General features: G+C 34.3%; 1 protein-coding gene across 1 annotated transcript; it reads left to right on the top strand.

Annotated features, from left to right (window-relative positions):
• Window positions 1-679: 679 nt before the first annotated feature.
• LOC144437874 (uncharacterized protein F13E9.13, mitochondrial-like) lies at window positions 680-15,382 on the top strand. Its single transcript, XM_078126906.1, has 7 exons — window positions 680-710; window positions 859-1,018; window positions 1,876-1,958; window positions 3,129-3,315; window positions 4,741-4,891; window positions 5,773-5,900; window positions 14,723-15,382. The coding sequence occupies exons 2-7, from the start codon at window positions 937-939 to the stop codon at window positions 14,917-14,919; spliced, it is 828 nt and encodes a 275-aa protein (XP_077983032.1). The 5' UTR covers window positions 680-710; window positions 859-936; the 3' UTR covers window positions 14,920-15,382.
• The last annotated feature ends 721 nt before the right edge of the window (window positions 15,383-16,103 follow it).

Below are 16,103 nucleotides of genomic sequence, written 5' to 3'. Positions count from 1 at the left end.
AACAAAGAAGGGTGTATTTTCCAGACGAAAATTGTCAAAAATCCTAATCGCAGGAATATGACATTCCACGTATGTGTTATTGGACATATCATCTGTCTGCAAACCAAATTTGGAGCCAATGTGTTCATGAAAACGGAAGAAAACCCACCATACACGGGACGAGCTAAGCGAACAGGACCGATCCCTTCAGCACTGGGCGCCAATCTCATACGCAGCTGCATTACGCATTCACACCTGTTTGAAAACAATTGGCGGGGAAATTTTGGGAATTAATGGAAAATAATTTTAAAATATTGAAAACATCTCATTAAAATATTATTTACTTACTTTTGTATGTTTTTACTTTTGTATCACTGAAAAAAATATTCAAAACTAGCCGATACATTTGATAGGAGCACTGAATATCCCGTTGTATCTTGAAGAAAGTTTAAAAGGAAAGGTGAGAGGTCATAGAGGGTCAATGTCACACTGGTATCGAATTATTCCCAATTTTTTTTATCAGCTATTTAATTTCACTCATTTATAAACTGTGGTGAAATTTTTAGTGTGACATTAAACTGGCAATTTGCAAGCTTTCAAACTTTGCTGCAACATTTATCGTGCACTTCCGTATTGTATCGACTGCAAAAAAAAGTTATGTTAGTTCTCGTTGTTGATTGGCTTCTCTATACCCATGTGATGATAACAGCTGGCCCTCTGCCGTCGATTTTGTAAGTGCACCTGGAATTATGTGTGTTTGTTCTTATAATTGTTTCTTTTGTGCCTTGAATATTCAATTTTTAAGATTGTAAACTGATTTCTAAATTTAGAAATGACAGGGCTTCGTAATAGTATTACATGTCTTTGATGTACCCATAGTGTGCGCTCCATAAAGAGGGACATGACTTCTGTCATTGGCTGTGGCACTGACACGTTGTACTCTCCTGAATATCAGTAATGGCTTTGACAATATTTTCAGAGATGTTCGGACGAACTCGGTCATCTGTGATTGGTGTGATACATGTTAAATCTTTACCAGGTAAGGAAATTCTCTTTTTCCTATGGTAATTTTTTTTCCAACTTAACTGTGATCAGGTCATCCATCATAGCATAGAAGTGGGTGGTACATCTATGATCATAGTTACTAGTAGCAGAGGTACAGTATAGATTGCAGTGACTGTTGCAGAGGTGTAGTATAGGCTGCAGTAACTGTCGCAGAGATAAAGTATAGGTTGCAGTAACTGTTGCAGAGATACAGTGTGGGCTGCAGTAACTTGTGGAGATACACTAACAGTATAGGCTACAGTATAACTGTTGCAGAGGTATAGTATAGGCTGCAGTAACTGTTGCAGAGATACAGTATGGGCTGCAGTAACTGTTGCGGAGATACACTAACAGTATAGGCTGCAGTAACTATTGCAGAGGTATAGTATACGCTGCAGTAACTTGCAGAGGTACAGTATAGGCTGCAGCAACTGTTGCAGAGGTAAAGTATAGGCTGCAGTAACTATTGCAGAGGTAAAGCATAGGGTACAGTAACTGTTGCAGAGGTGTAGTATAGGCTGCAGCAACTGTTGCAGAGGTAAAGTATAGGTTGCAGTAACTGTTGCAGAGATACAGTATGGGCTGCAGTAACTGTTGCAGAGGTAAAGCATAGGCTGCAGTAACTGTTGCATTGATTTCCAATTTATGACTCTAAAGTAAATATATTTCACTCTCATATTGTACTATCACATGTGACTGCAAGAGAAATTGAAGAAATTACGTATTGTCGTCATTAGTTACAAACTTTTTACATGGAGAAAGTCCAGGTTGACTGTTTCTTATGAATTAAGTTATTACACACATATGAGTACAACCATGAGGTTTGATTATTACTGTCTTTCCTTTGTCTAGGTACTCCAAGGAACACACTCAACATTAATGAAATAACAGACATTGCTACTAAGGAAGCCGAGATGTACAAAGAAGCTGACGTGGTACGTAAGATTGTGATACAATGTTGTGCCTAACTTAGATGTAATATTATTAATACATTATGATCACTTGCACCATTGAACACACATACTAGTGGTATTTGTACTGCACATGTATGCAAATTATATGCAAATGAGTGCACGATCAGCACTTATATATATCAATACAAGAAATCATGTGATCGCATGGTATGATTTTTACCAATGTTTCCTGTTTCAGATAAACATATTTAACAATATCAGAAGTGCATAGCACATGAGTTCCAGTGTGGGTACTCAGGGGTATTTGCAATCATGCTTGCAGTGTTTTCTGCTGCACTTTAGCTCACTACTGTCGTGAAAGTACATCCACAGATAACAATGCAAGCACTCACACAAATACCCGAAGTATGCCACATTCTCACACCATTATCATCCCAAGGATTTGATGATGATGATGATGGTGGTGGTGGTGATGGTGGTGGTGGTGGTGGTGATGCTGGTGCTGGTGCTGGTGCTGGTGCTGGTGGGGCATGGAGATGTTGCAGAAAAGAATTGTCAGGGATGTCTAGCACAAAGCTCATTTAGAAGTTGTTTCGTGTATAGACTTTTAAAATATACTAAGTTTAATTTAATCTTTGTGTGAAACATTGATGATATAGAATTGAAGATTTTATGAAAACAGAATAACAGTTAGGTTTAACTCATACCACTGGTGAACTGACCAGTTTATGTACTGGCACTAAAATAACTTTGAGGGCAGTCTTCATTTAAGAAAACTGAAATTCTTGTTTGATGTCAGTGTATTATCAACAACATGTACTTTCATTGGTAATAGGAAGTTTTTCATAATGTAAGCCATGACATAAAACATGGCTGGAAAATTTTCATTTCTTAGTAATCTACAAAAAAACCATGTTAAATTAATACGCACACATATTCTTTGTTTCAAGATGCACCATGCTCTACCCCACATAACTTCTAAAAGAATATGTACCCCTCAGTCTTCAACCTTTACATCCCCTTACATTATCAATGAAATGGTCCACTTTCTCCTCATCACATATAATACTAGTGAGGGTAATGCAGACACGTTACTTGATATATTTCAAACGGCCTGTCTTACAGCTGATTTAATAGTTCTTAATATTTTAAATAGTCTCTCATATTCTATCTTTATTATCAAATTTTCAGGATGGCGTGATAATAGAAAATATGCATGATGTTCCATATCTACATACGGAGAGCGTAGGTCATGAAATTACAGCATGTATGAGTGTTATATGTTCTCAAGTCAAAAAAGTTTGTTCACGTATACCATGTGGTATTCAAATCTTATCAGGAGCTAATAAACAGGGAATGGCAGTTGCACAAGCTGCAGGTAGGTTTATTCATTGAATACTGGTAGTCATAGTTACTATAGTTTTGTGCTTAGTATATAAAATTCAGAAGTCAGTGTTTTTGTTAAGGCCAATGAGGCCAAATAAAAAAAGTTGTTTGGTTCCAGTTAACCAACCCCACCTAGATTTTCACGCTGACCCTAAACTTTTTTTTATGTTTTCGAGAAAACTAATAATAAAATCACAAACATCGTGAAGTTAAAAATCAAGAAATAGTGGGTGTGGAAACTGACATGAACTTAAAAGACAACATAAAACTATTCTTCCAATCTGTAATGTCTGTACATCTGATAGGAAGAAATAAACAACACAGAGACCATTTGGAAAACAATGGAAAACCTGAACCAGACACTCACACATGAAAAAAAAATATAATAAAATAAAAAATCTACCTACCCACCTATTTTAAAATTGAATGTAATCGGAACCACACAGTTTTTTTTTACACCTAGGTAGGTAAAATCTACCTGCGTTCCTAAGTCATTCTCATGACATTACCAAATACATGTAAAATACTATGTAAGTTTCACCTTATTTCTCCCATTCTGTTACTGAGGTTCATAGCCCACAGCAAAAACACTGAAGATACATAAACAGCCAAAAAAATACATAAAATATTTATGGCATAGAATAATTTCACATTTGCCAAACATTAGTATGGAGTGCAAACAACAACAAACCCCATCAGTCAAGTACATTTTATGTATTAACATACTTTTTTCCAAAGAACACAAATTTCACTCAGTAGTGTGCTAAATAGTACAAAAACAAACCCCATCAGTCAAGTCCATTTTATGTACTAACATACTTTTTTACAAAGAACACAAATTTCACTCAGTAGTATGCTAAATAGTGCAACACAAACCCCATCAGTCAAGTCCATTTTATGTATTAACATACTTTTTTCCAAAGAACACAAATTTCACTCAGTAATGTGCTAATAAGTACTTAGTATAGTTTGGTATATTTGTCATTTGTATTGAATTTTGTCAAGTGAAAACTCAAGAAAGTCTGGTGTAAGACTGGCTTCACTAGGACATTATCCTTTAATTACCGTAGATTGTTTTTTTGGAAACAAAGTATAGAATCAGGGTTATCATCTCTGTTCTGTTCAATATTAGTATCCATGCCTATACAATATTTTCCCAGCAGTTCATGACAAATGAGCCATATTTCAACACCTGAGATTATGCCTACTAGAAATACATGGAAAGTACTTGAAACAGACATGTTTCATAAACTGAGATTATGCCTACAAGAAATATATGTAAAATACATGAAATAGCCATGTTTAAACACCTGAGGTTATGCCTACTGGAAATACATATGGAGTCTGAAATAGCCGTGTTTCCAGAACAACTGAGGTAGTTGTGTAATTCTCTCCTTTCACTTTATGTTGTGCACAGGTCTACAATTTATCCGAGCTGAAGGGTTTGTGTTTTCTCATGTCGCTGATGAAGGTATCATGAACTCATGTGCAGCTGAGTTGCTAAGACACCGCAAACACATTGGAGCAGATCACATCAAAGTATTCACTGACATTAAGAAGAAACACAGGTGTGCAGTCTCTTCTTTGATATTAAAATGAAATTTTTTTTTTTTTTATAAATTTTTTTTGCCCTACTAGTACTTGAAGATGAAGGGATCAACAGTTTAATGCATACACACATCTAAGAAGTCACTAATGATGTGTGCTTTTTGCTGATTTTGAAAGGAAAACATCCTTTAAGCTGCTGACAGCTTGAAGTAACCACTTAGTAACGCATGACATCACACATGAAAATAACACACCTTTATCATGACACAATGTGGATGTGATTAGTTTGATTTCAAAGATAAGAACCAGAATATGAAATTGCAACATCTAAAATATTACTGGAAAGCAGAATCTTCTTGAATTTATATGATTTTATCAACTCAATCTATTTAATTTAATTTTACGTTGATTGATTGATTGATTGATTGATTGATTGATTACTAAAATTAGATAGTTTTGGAATCTCTCAATTATTGATTGGAACAAACCTTCACTTACTGATGAAAATTTCTACTCACAGAGTCAAACGCCGGGAAACAAATCCCAAATTAGATATCTTCACTTCTTGAGACATAAATGTACTAGTATTAAGCTTGGTCCAGGAATAAATTTTTCTTTCTTTATTTAATGATTTTTCAAGAATTGGGAATGTAATTTTGTCACATCGGGACCACTTATTTATTTAATAACTGACCTTATTCTTGATACAGAGTCATAAATTCTAACACACTAGTTACAACTGTTACAATAGATTGATGTTTTACAAATGGGGAAGAGACAACAGAAATAAATGCTGATCCAGAGATAATAAATTCCACTGCTTGTTTTGTACATTCCTGTCTTCCAATTATGAAATATTGAATGATTATAATGATATGATAACATTTTTTCATCTTTATAGCTCACATGCAATAACATCAGATGTTGATATTGTAGAGACAGCCAAGGCAGCTGAGTTTTTCTGTAGTGATGGTGTAATAGTGACTGGTACAGCTACAGGTGTAGCTACTGATGTCAAAGAGTTACAAGGTAAGGGCACCTTGTATAGCCTAATAACCTGTACACAGTTCTTATCCATTGTACGGCATTACATTTTAGGTGTCTATGGTGAAATCGCTGTATGTTAATTAAAAGACAACTCTGAGCAAGGTGTAAGTCAGTCTGATGTGGGGGTATAGCGCTATTGTTTTATTTATTTCTATTTCTGTTGTATAGTGTTATTTCTTTATTTAGTTCTCATTCCCGGAACAACAAACTTTGAAAATCAGATTGGTGACTGTAAGTCTACAAAAGATTACATATTAGTATATCATCGTAATTACTTTTTTGCAATATTTTTCATGGAATATTGAGTACATATATCGAGATTGGCTTTCAAAACAGGAAGTCATGGAATATATTAAATGACAACTATAGATAGTTCTGAAATTCATCCGTTTACTATCTTTTAACCATGGTAAGTGTATGCGTATGATCACAATGACTTTACCATTGTGATAGAGGAACTGTGACAGTGCACTAGATATTAAATCTAAATTGTAGCGTAAAAGTTTTATCATCATATTTCAATTGTGAACCTAACCTATGAGATACTTTATTGTACATTGAAAGACTGGAATGTCTTTGTAGGGAATTCATGATTTAGTAGTCACAAAGACTTAAAATTCAAATGTTTCAAAGAAAAAGTTGACCTGATGTGTATCCAGCAAAAGAGATAATTGACAATGTGCTATATTTTCAGTCTGCCAGCCTGTTTGTCAATATAGCAGTTTAATACGTTATCTGTTAGCATATTTGTCTTTCAATGTGCTTGTCAGTATCCAAGTATGTTGTGTGTTTGTTTGTCTTGCCTTGTGTGTATGAGTGTGTTTGTTTGTCTGTCGGTTTGTCCCTTCTGTGTGTGTGTGTGTGTGTGTGTGTGTGTCTGTGTCTGTCTGTCTGTTTGTTTGTTTGTTTGTCTGTCTGTCTGTCTGTCTGTCTGTCTGTCTATCTTTCTGTCTGTCTGTATGTGTGTCTGTTTATTCAAGAGTGTCTGTTTGTCTTTGTATATTCAAGAGTGACTTCATGTCATATCTATATGAATATGTTGTGTATTTTCTGTCAGTCTGTCTCTGTCTGTCTGTCTGTCTGTCTGTTTGTTTGTTTGTTTGTCTGTCTGTCTGACTCAGTCTGTCTGACTCAGTCTGTCTGACTATGTCAGTCTGTCTGTCTGGCTGTCTGGCTATGTCTATCTGTCTATACATTCAAGTTTGTCTTGATATGAGTATGGTTTACTATCCAGCTATCCATCAGTTACCTCAAAGTGATACCTAGAAACAGTCTTTCAGTCTAAAAATATTCCTTCAAAGCAAGTTGTCAAATACAATGTCTAATATGGTTTATCACAGATACATCATACACAAACTGATGTCACCCCTTATAAATGCCTCACATGACCTTAACCCCACTCCAAGTGATACATCCCAATTGAGGACCTGTCAAGCATTTCCTTTCAGTATTATGATATGTGATAAAAGACAACAATAATGATTGGTGTTCAGGGAAATATTACAAATTTATCATTGTGGTATGAAGTACAATGACATGTATGATGATATTTTTTCACAAATGGAAAGTGATATGGTAATACTGTAAAATTGACAATGAATCATACGGCGTCATTTCACAGTAAAATTCATGTACTGTGGCCAGTGTACCTAACATTTACCAATGAATCATACGGCGTCATTTCTCAGTAAAATTTATGTACTGTGACCAATGTACCTAACATTTATATAATATCTGTACATAGTTGTTACTTGTAATGAACAATAATTATCTTCTTTATTTTTACTCAAATTTGGATAATAGAGTGAGATCCATGATTTAAAAAAAGAAAGAAAAGAATGAGATACCATATATGGTATGAAGTATAATGGATGAGATACCATATATGGTATGAAGTATAATGGTTGAAATACCATATATGGTATGAAGTATAATGGATGAGATACCATATATGGTATGAAGTATAATGGATGAGATACCATATATGGTATGAAGTATAATAGATGAGATACCATATATGGTATGAAGTGTAATGGATGAAAGAGGATAAATATTGCAGTAGATAGCCCTTATCACAAACCGTAATTTATACTTTTTAAGAGCTCTGAGCTCTTTCTTGGCTGAAAATATGATCACATTGTTAAACTATTCTGTTCAACTTTAATAATTGGCATAGGTTTGCTTTATTATTACCCATATGTACCAGAGACTTGCACTGGTGTGTGCGCATACTACTGGTATTTTCACTGCAGTGCAATACCGAAAACATTACTGCATACCTGCATGCAAATGATATGCAAATGAGGACATGATCATACACTACACACTAAATGACATGATCATGTTGTATGATTTTTATGGAAATTTGCCATTTCAGATAAACACACATAATAACAGAACCCCATGCCGCATGAGTCCCAGTGTTGGTACTCAGGGGTATTTGCACTCATGCTTGCAGTGCTTTCTGCTGCACTTTCACTCACCACGCTTGTGAAAGTATGGATGCAGAGAACACTGCGATCACTCATGCAAATACCCTAAGTATGCCAAACTTGCACTCGCGCATGATGGGGTTCTGTCATAGTATTGTCAGGACTTACAGAGATATGAAATTGATTTTCATGACGAATATAAACAAATATATAAAAATGTATTTGTTTTAGCTCATATCGATGAGAAGGTTAAAACTATTTTCTGCTATTGAAATTTATACTGTTTTATTCATCACAATTGAAAGACCTTTTTGAGGGTACTACTTTTTAAAACAAAACAAAAACACCATAAAAAAAATTGCAATCGTGTTGCATTTTTTAGAAAATGTAACTTGTTCATGGAATGAAATTAGAATAAAATGTAATGGTAAATTTAGCCAGCATATATAACTCTAACGATACATACATGTAATTAGTATACTGCATGTCTAGACATGTCGTTAGCTACAGTCATGTATTTATTTGTTGCAGGTTAAATATAACCAGTACATGCAGTACTCCAACTGCTCTGTTAATTTATTTGTTGTAGACCTTCTCCTAATTAGTAAATGCAAGTTAATTAAACCCTGGGGTATAGTCTCACCACAATGCCAACCTTCATTAATAATGACATAGGAGGAGCTTACTCTGTGTGAGATACAACATTATGTTTGAGAATAGTATGCATGAAATTGTTACTGGTAACTGTTTTGTCCACATCAAATTCACAAATGTCTGTACAGTCACTTTCTTGTTCCAAGAAATTTTAATCAAAACTGTTGAAACAAGAGTTTAACAACCATTTCAAATTAACAAAAATGTTGTCCACATCTATAAATATACTCCCAATGGTAACCCTAATGACAATGAATTTGAATACATAATTGGTTAATTAGTAAATTAAATTTAGAATGGCTACATGCATGCATTTGATAGTTAGGTAATAATTTGAATAATGACTGTATAGACTTGATTCACCCACAGACTTGTTTTTCATTTTCAAATCTAATGAGCCGCTATTGAAATAAAAAAAAACACAAACAATGACAAGTCTCCGGCTTAAAGCCACCGAGAAAAATAACAGTGATAATTGAGGTCAAAGGTCATCCAATCCCAGGCATCAGCACTAAATTACCGTTCTTGATTAATACTCAAAATAGAATTTGACCACCTAGGAGCATCATAAAAATGACAATCATTTGATATTTTGGTGGATACTGTGACTACCATTCCAATATATATGCATACTATAGGAATGCATGGGAATAAGTCAACCGTTTCATTCTATTTTGACCCTCTAAGTATGAGGTAAAATGGTATTGTTGATACTGAAAATGAGTCAACCTTCTTGGTCTATTCTGACCCTCTAGCATGAGTTAAAATGTTATTACAGGTACTGAGAATAAGGCAACCTTGTTCTATTTTGACCCTCTAGCATGAAGTAAAATGTTATTACAGAAGCTGAGAATGAGTCAACCTGCTTTTTCTATTCTGACCCTCTAGGTTTGAGGTAAAATGGTTGATACTGAGAATGAGTCAACCTAGTTCTATTTTGACCCTCTAGCATGAGATAAAATGTTATTACAGGTACTGAGAATAAGGCAACCTTGTTCTATTTTAACCCTGTACCATTTGTCAAAGTGACATGCTAGTGCAGGTACCAAATATTCTCTAATAACATAGTAATTTCCACAAATGGACCCTAAAATATAGCCATGTTGTCTGGTCAAAGGGTATTTGATGTTAAATTAGAACTCAATGTAGGACTAAATAAATGTAATTAGCAGTAATATAGTTGGTAATGAAACCTTGATATTAAGTTATTTAAAGGAAAAGATGGCGGTGCAAAATACTTTTTACTTAATGTGTCTAGCGATATGAATTTGTGAAAATGATACAAAAGTGAAAGTCTAAAACTACACGATATTACAATGTAACTCAATCATGATTTCAATCCTTATAAAGAGAATTTGTACTATTTATTTTGATGTCCAGTCAGTTATATTACATCAGATCCAGCTATCTGGTATGTCATACATGAACAGTATGACTGTTAAAGTGGCCATATGGATGAGAATTTGGTATTTATTTTGGATTTTTATTTGATAAAACAGCTTCACTATGTTTTTCTACTTGAAAAAATAATGCAAAAGAACATATACCAAGTCCATGTTCATAACTCAATACATTGCAAAAAGATGCACAAAGTGTAAAAAGTTTGTTATTGTACGTACAATTACAAATATTTTACACATTGTTCAATGTTTTGCCATTTATTGAGATGTGAACATGGACTTGGTATATGTTATTTCACATTATTTTTTCAAGTAGAAAAACATAGTGAGGCTGTTTTATCAAATAAAAATCCAAAATAAATACCAAATTCTCATCCATATGGCCACTTTAAATAAAAGTGTTGTCAAGTAAAATAGTTTTTGATCAAAATGATGTATTTTAGAAGCTGACATTTCATTGTGACTAAATACTTCCATCTCTGATCTTTGTTGTGTTATCAAACTGAAGACATACCTATGTAAGACGGTTTCAAGTGTGGATTCACTGTACAGTACCGTTGGACAGATCATTGTCACTTTTTCAATTTTATTAATTATTAATTGATTGATTGGTTGATCGATTGATTGGTAAAGAATGTTTGATGTGTCCCAAAAATATAACTTTACTATGACAGAATCTCACAGACAGGGTTACAATGACATTGAGAATTATTTCCATTACCCAGTACCATCAAGGGAGGATCAATATGCATCAATAAATACAGTGTGACAGTGAAAATAACAATGTTAATTTTAGAGTATTTACTATAAATGTGATTTCTTTGTTCCATTCTTCCATCACGCCATTTGTTACATTTCAAACTAACAACTGAAAGTTGTCACTGTGAGTGACATAGTGTGGTTGTATACTCTTATTACAACACCCAGTATCCACAACATGACCTCAATGACCTTAGGTCAAATGTCAAATCTCATTAAAAAGATGACATACTGTGTACTACGACAACTTAGTCGAACAAAATACTCTCAATTTGTACTATAATGATTTTACTTGTTTAAAGTAGTGTTTACTTTTCATTATCCCAAACAGTTTTTCACATGTACAAGAAAAAGCCATTTTTCAACAAAATATAGACATTTTTTTGGAAATGTTTATTAGATATTTAGTAAATGAACAAATCTGTGCTGATTTTGTCCAAGATGAATTTGAAAATTTACAAAATTTATAAAAAATGTGACTGGATTTTTTTGGGGAGTTGTCATGAAGGTTACCATAGCAATTTGTTCATTAGTTACAGTATCATCAGTGTTAGGTTATCTTTATTAATAGCCACTGTGCAAGGAAATTGAAAACACGGCAGTCCTGCTGAGTACAGGCTGATCATATTCAGTTTTGATATAAATTTTGTTCTGTCATTTAAACCAATATTGGGTTATCTGTACATGCCAATAAGTCATCAGTGTAACAGTGCTATTATCGGAACACCACATTGGGGAATATTTTCAGTTACAATAATAGTCACATTTCATCTACTGATAAATGGTAGAATTAATCCCTAGATATACTGTTCTCAATATTACTCCGTTGAGAATTCCCATTCAAGATTTTCAAACACAAACAGTTCTATATCTGATTTATTTCAATTTCTACCGTTTAGACTTATGAATTTTGTAAAAATAAATAAATGTTACACAAGCTATTCCTTGGTAGTTCACATGCATATTTTTCAATTGTTTGTCGAAAACAAAAATATTAACTTTTCATTCTTTGACTGCATGATTTATATAGGGAAGATGATACAAATTTACATTGATATTTTTACATAAATACTTTTACAACTTTACACTTAGGTTCTGTCAATAAATAATCTTATCATGTACAATGACAAGACAAGACAAGACCAGACAAGAGCGTGATTTTACATGACAATTGCTGCTGTGCTCAGTATTTATAATGTGATAGAACTGAAGACCTACCAATGACGAGGAGCTCAGTCTCCTTGAAATATTTTGGTTGGAAATGTATTGTTTACGATGATATTATTTACAAATACTTTTATTTACACTTTAGTAGACTTGAAAATAACAATTTATGAGAAGTATATCATAAACATGTTATCATAACAAATAACTTTTTGAGGTCATATCTAATCAAGTTATTTTAAAAATTAAGTAGACTGACCACCAAGTACGTCACCATGTTCTTTACTGTCAAATTCCTACCATTTCGTCATAATTCAGACTCAACTAGAATGTGTTTTTTCATCTGTGTTTTGCATCAAATAATTATTTAGAGCTGCACAACTGGAATATTTCTTGAAACTGTTTTGTTTGATATAATAACTTTATTATAATATTGTACACCCTGTACACCCTGTACACCTGCACACCCTGCACACCCTGCACACCCTGTACACCCTGCACACCCTGCACACCCTGAACACCCTGTACACCCTGTACACCCTGCACACCCTGCACACCCTGCACACCCTGTACACCCTGTACACCCTGTACACCCTGAACACCCTGTACACCGGCCCTGAACACCCTGTACACCCTGTACACCCTGCACACACACCCTGCACACCCTGTACACCCTGTACACCCTGAACACCCTGAACACCCTGTACACCCTGAACACCCTGTACACCCTGCACACCCTGCACACCCTGTACACCCTGCACACCTTGCACACCCTGCACACCCTGTACACCCTGCACACCCTGCACACCCTGCACACCCTGCACACCCTGCACACCCTGAACACCCTGTACACCCTGTACACCCTGAACACCCTGCACACCCTGTACACCCTGTACACCCTGAACAGTATTAAATCACCTTTCAGTAAACATATTTGTGTAGCAGTACACATTCTGGTGCCGCAATATATCCAATGATAGTGAGTTTTGGGTCCGCACCCAAAAATCAGCACCCCAATGAATCACGACTTCAGTTAACTTACTATACTACTTATAGATATAATAGACCTGTAATTGACATGAAAAATGTCTAATTATTGGTATTTTAACAATTTTTCAATGAATTAATTATTGTTGGTTGTCTGATCTAAAAAATAATTCTACAGTTACAGCTAGTACAGGTTTAAAATGTATAGAATTCATTCTATCTGCCTGTCAGAATGAGTGATGTGAACTTGTGGTCACCGTACTTGTATAGACATTAAATTTATGTACTAACTAAGAGTTGGAAAAATAGCTTTATTGGAGAACGCAAAAGAAAGATGAAATTTAGACAAGCACAGTTTAAGTTTTACCTTCTGTTTTGTAACAATACATAACTTGTAAATTTTGCTTGGATGAGACGGACAGAGTACTACCAGCAAATTTTGATTTTGACCCAGTTTCTGAAACAGTTTCTGTAAGCTTTTAGCTTGTTGAAATAGCTTTTAGTCCATACACTTCATACTGGTAAACTCCAGAACTGTTAGTCCAGATACTTGCCTCATTGTTACTATCTCAAGAAGCTAGTACCTTCTTGAGATAGTTACAAGATAAGTCTCTCAGTTTTGGGCTGACCTCTGAACTGTTGGCATAGCACTGTACCAGAAGTTCCTAGATTTCTCAGCAGTGCAATTTTACTACAAACCTATAGATATTCAGATAATTTGGGAATGTTGTGACAACAATTTCACTGGCAAACTTGCAAGTCTTGTGTAACTTAATACACAAAATACTACATTTTATACACTTGACATTTTATGAGAAAAGAGTGGACGGTCATTTTATTAGCAAGAATGTGAGAAAGTACAACAAACTTTCCAGAGGTCATGACCTTTAAGAGAAAAGATATCACACACAATCTAAATTATAGGTCATGGAGTAGTATGATAAATGGTTCTAATATGTAGAAAATAATCCACATAAATAATACCATTGATATTAAAGATTTATAATGTACAGAATAGCTGCAAGCGAAACTCTAGGCACAGAAATCAAGTACCATACATAATTCTTTCTTGTCAAGGAATTTTATTTATATTGAAAATAATAGGTTGCTAAGTTTGATTTAGTTCAATCATAGACAGTCAAATTGGAGGGACTGGTTCAATAGGAGATGAGAGTGTGAGACAGAGAGAGAGACAGACAGACAGACAGAGACAGACAGACAAACAAGCAAACAGGCAGACGGTGACAGATATGCAGACAGGCATAGGCTGACAGACAGATAATGTTGATTTCTGGGACACCATGCATTGCAGCAGAAAGGGGGCTTTTAATAGTGAGATATGTGAAATATCGTAAATGAAAATCAAATATTCAATACTATAATTTTATTATTTTTGTTCCATTTACAGATGTACAAAAAGCAGTGACAATACCAGTGTTAATTGGTTCTGGGGTCACCATTGATAATGTAGAGCAGTATATGCCAGCCAATGCACTTATCATTGGATCTCACTTTAAGCACAAAGGATCATGGGAAAATGATGTAGATCTCTCAAGGGTCAAACACTTTATGGAGAAAGTGACATCACTGCGAGAAAAACTGTGAGGAGTAATCAAAGATAATGGAAACCAGGGAATTTGTATCAAGACTTACTGCCATCAATTGTGACAAGCTTTTAGTACAGTTTACTTTATGGAGGAAATGGGTTCATTGCTAGAAAAATTGTATGAACTAGGAGTACCGATAATCAAACGATGTAGAATTGAAACCATGGAATTTATGTCAAGATGTACACTTCTATCAATAGTAGCCAGCTTCTAGTACAAATTGTCTTCTTGTACGATAAAGATGGCCTCATTGAAAGAATAAGAAATAGTCAATAAATAAAAATGAGCTGTATTATATTTACATTTTGCAGAGACTTAAAAATTATGGTATCATTAGAAGGGTTGTGAATACATACCAGTATACTTTTTATGTACAAAGGTATGTGGTGAAAAGTGACCTTATTCTGAGTAAAAATTCCACAAATAGGAGAAGTTATAAATAACATTTCATCAAATATTCAGCTGAGAGAGACTATTAAAAGCCCTCAGTAGTGCATTTTTAGTATAGACAATTTTATATAAATTTATGCAATTAACTTTGTCCAAATATATCAATGATATGCTAATTATATGTAAATGTATGCAATAAGCATTGTCCAAATATAGGGATCATATGTAAATGTATGCAATAAACATTGTCCAAATATAGGGATCATATGCTAATTATATGTAAATGTTGCAATAAGCATTGTCCAAATATAGGAATCATATGTAAATGTATGCAATAAACATTGTCCAAATATAGGGATCATATGCTATTTATATGTAGATTAACATTCCTTAAATCTGGACTGTGAAGGCATGAAAGTACTGATAATGACAGCCATAAGGGAGTTTACAAGGAACTCATTTGAGATAGCTAATGTTATCTGTATCCAATGAATACTATGGGGATGTCCTGACTCATTGAAGAGTACATAGTGACAAAGATATACATGTACCACAGTCCCTCTGTGATAGAGAAACTTTTCATGTACGTGTACTACATTTCTGATTTAAATTGAAATAGTCAAAGACAATGTTGTCAAAATTCTAGCAAGAAAGATGAATTTGTAATATTCTTGAAAGAAAACCCTAATATTACAAGATAACCTAGTACTTGAAATACCAATGCAAAGCTACAAAAATGTTTCCTTGCTCCAGAATCATATTATCTTATATAAGTCTGAACTCAGAGGTTGA

Source organism: Glandiceps talaboti, chromosome 7 (genome assembly GCF_964340395.1).
Source record: "Glandiceps talaboti chromosome 7, keGlaTala1.1, whole genome shotgun sequence".
NCBI classification, from domain to species: domain Eukaryota; kingdom Metazoa; phylum Hemichordata; class Enteropneusta; family Spengelidae; genus Glandiceps; species Glandiceps talaboti.
The sequence above is the reverse complement of the archived record's forward strand: the minus strand, read 5'-3'. Positions and strand labels throughout refer to the sequence as shown.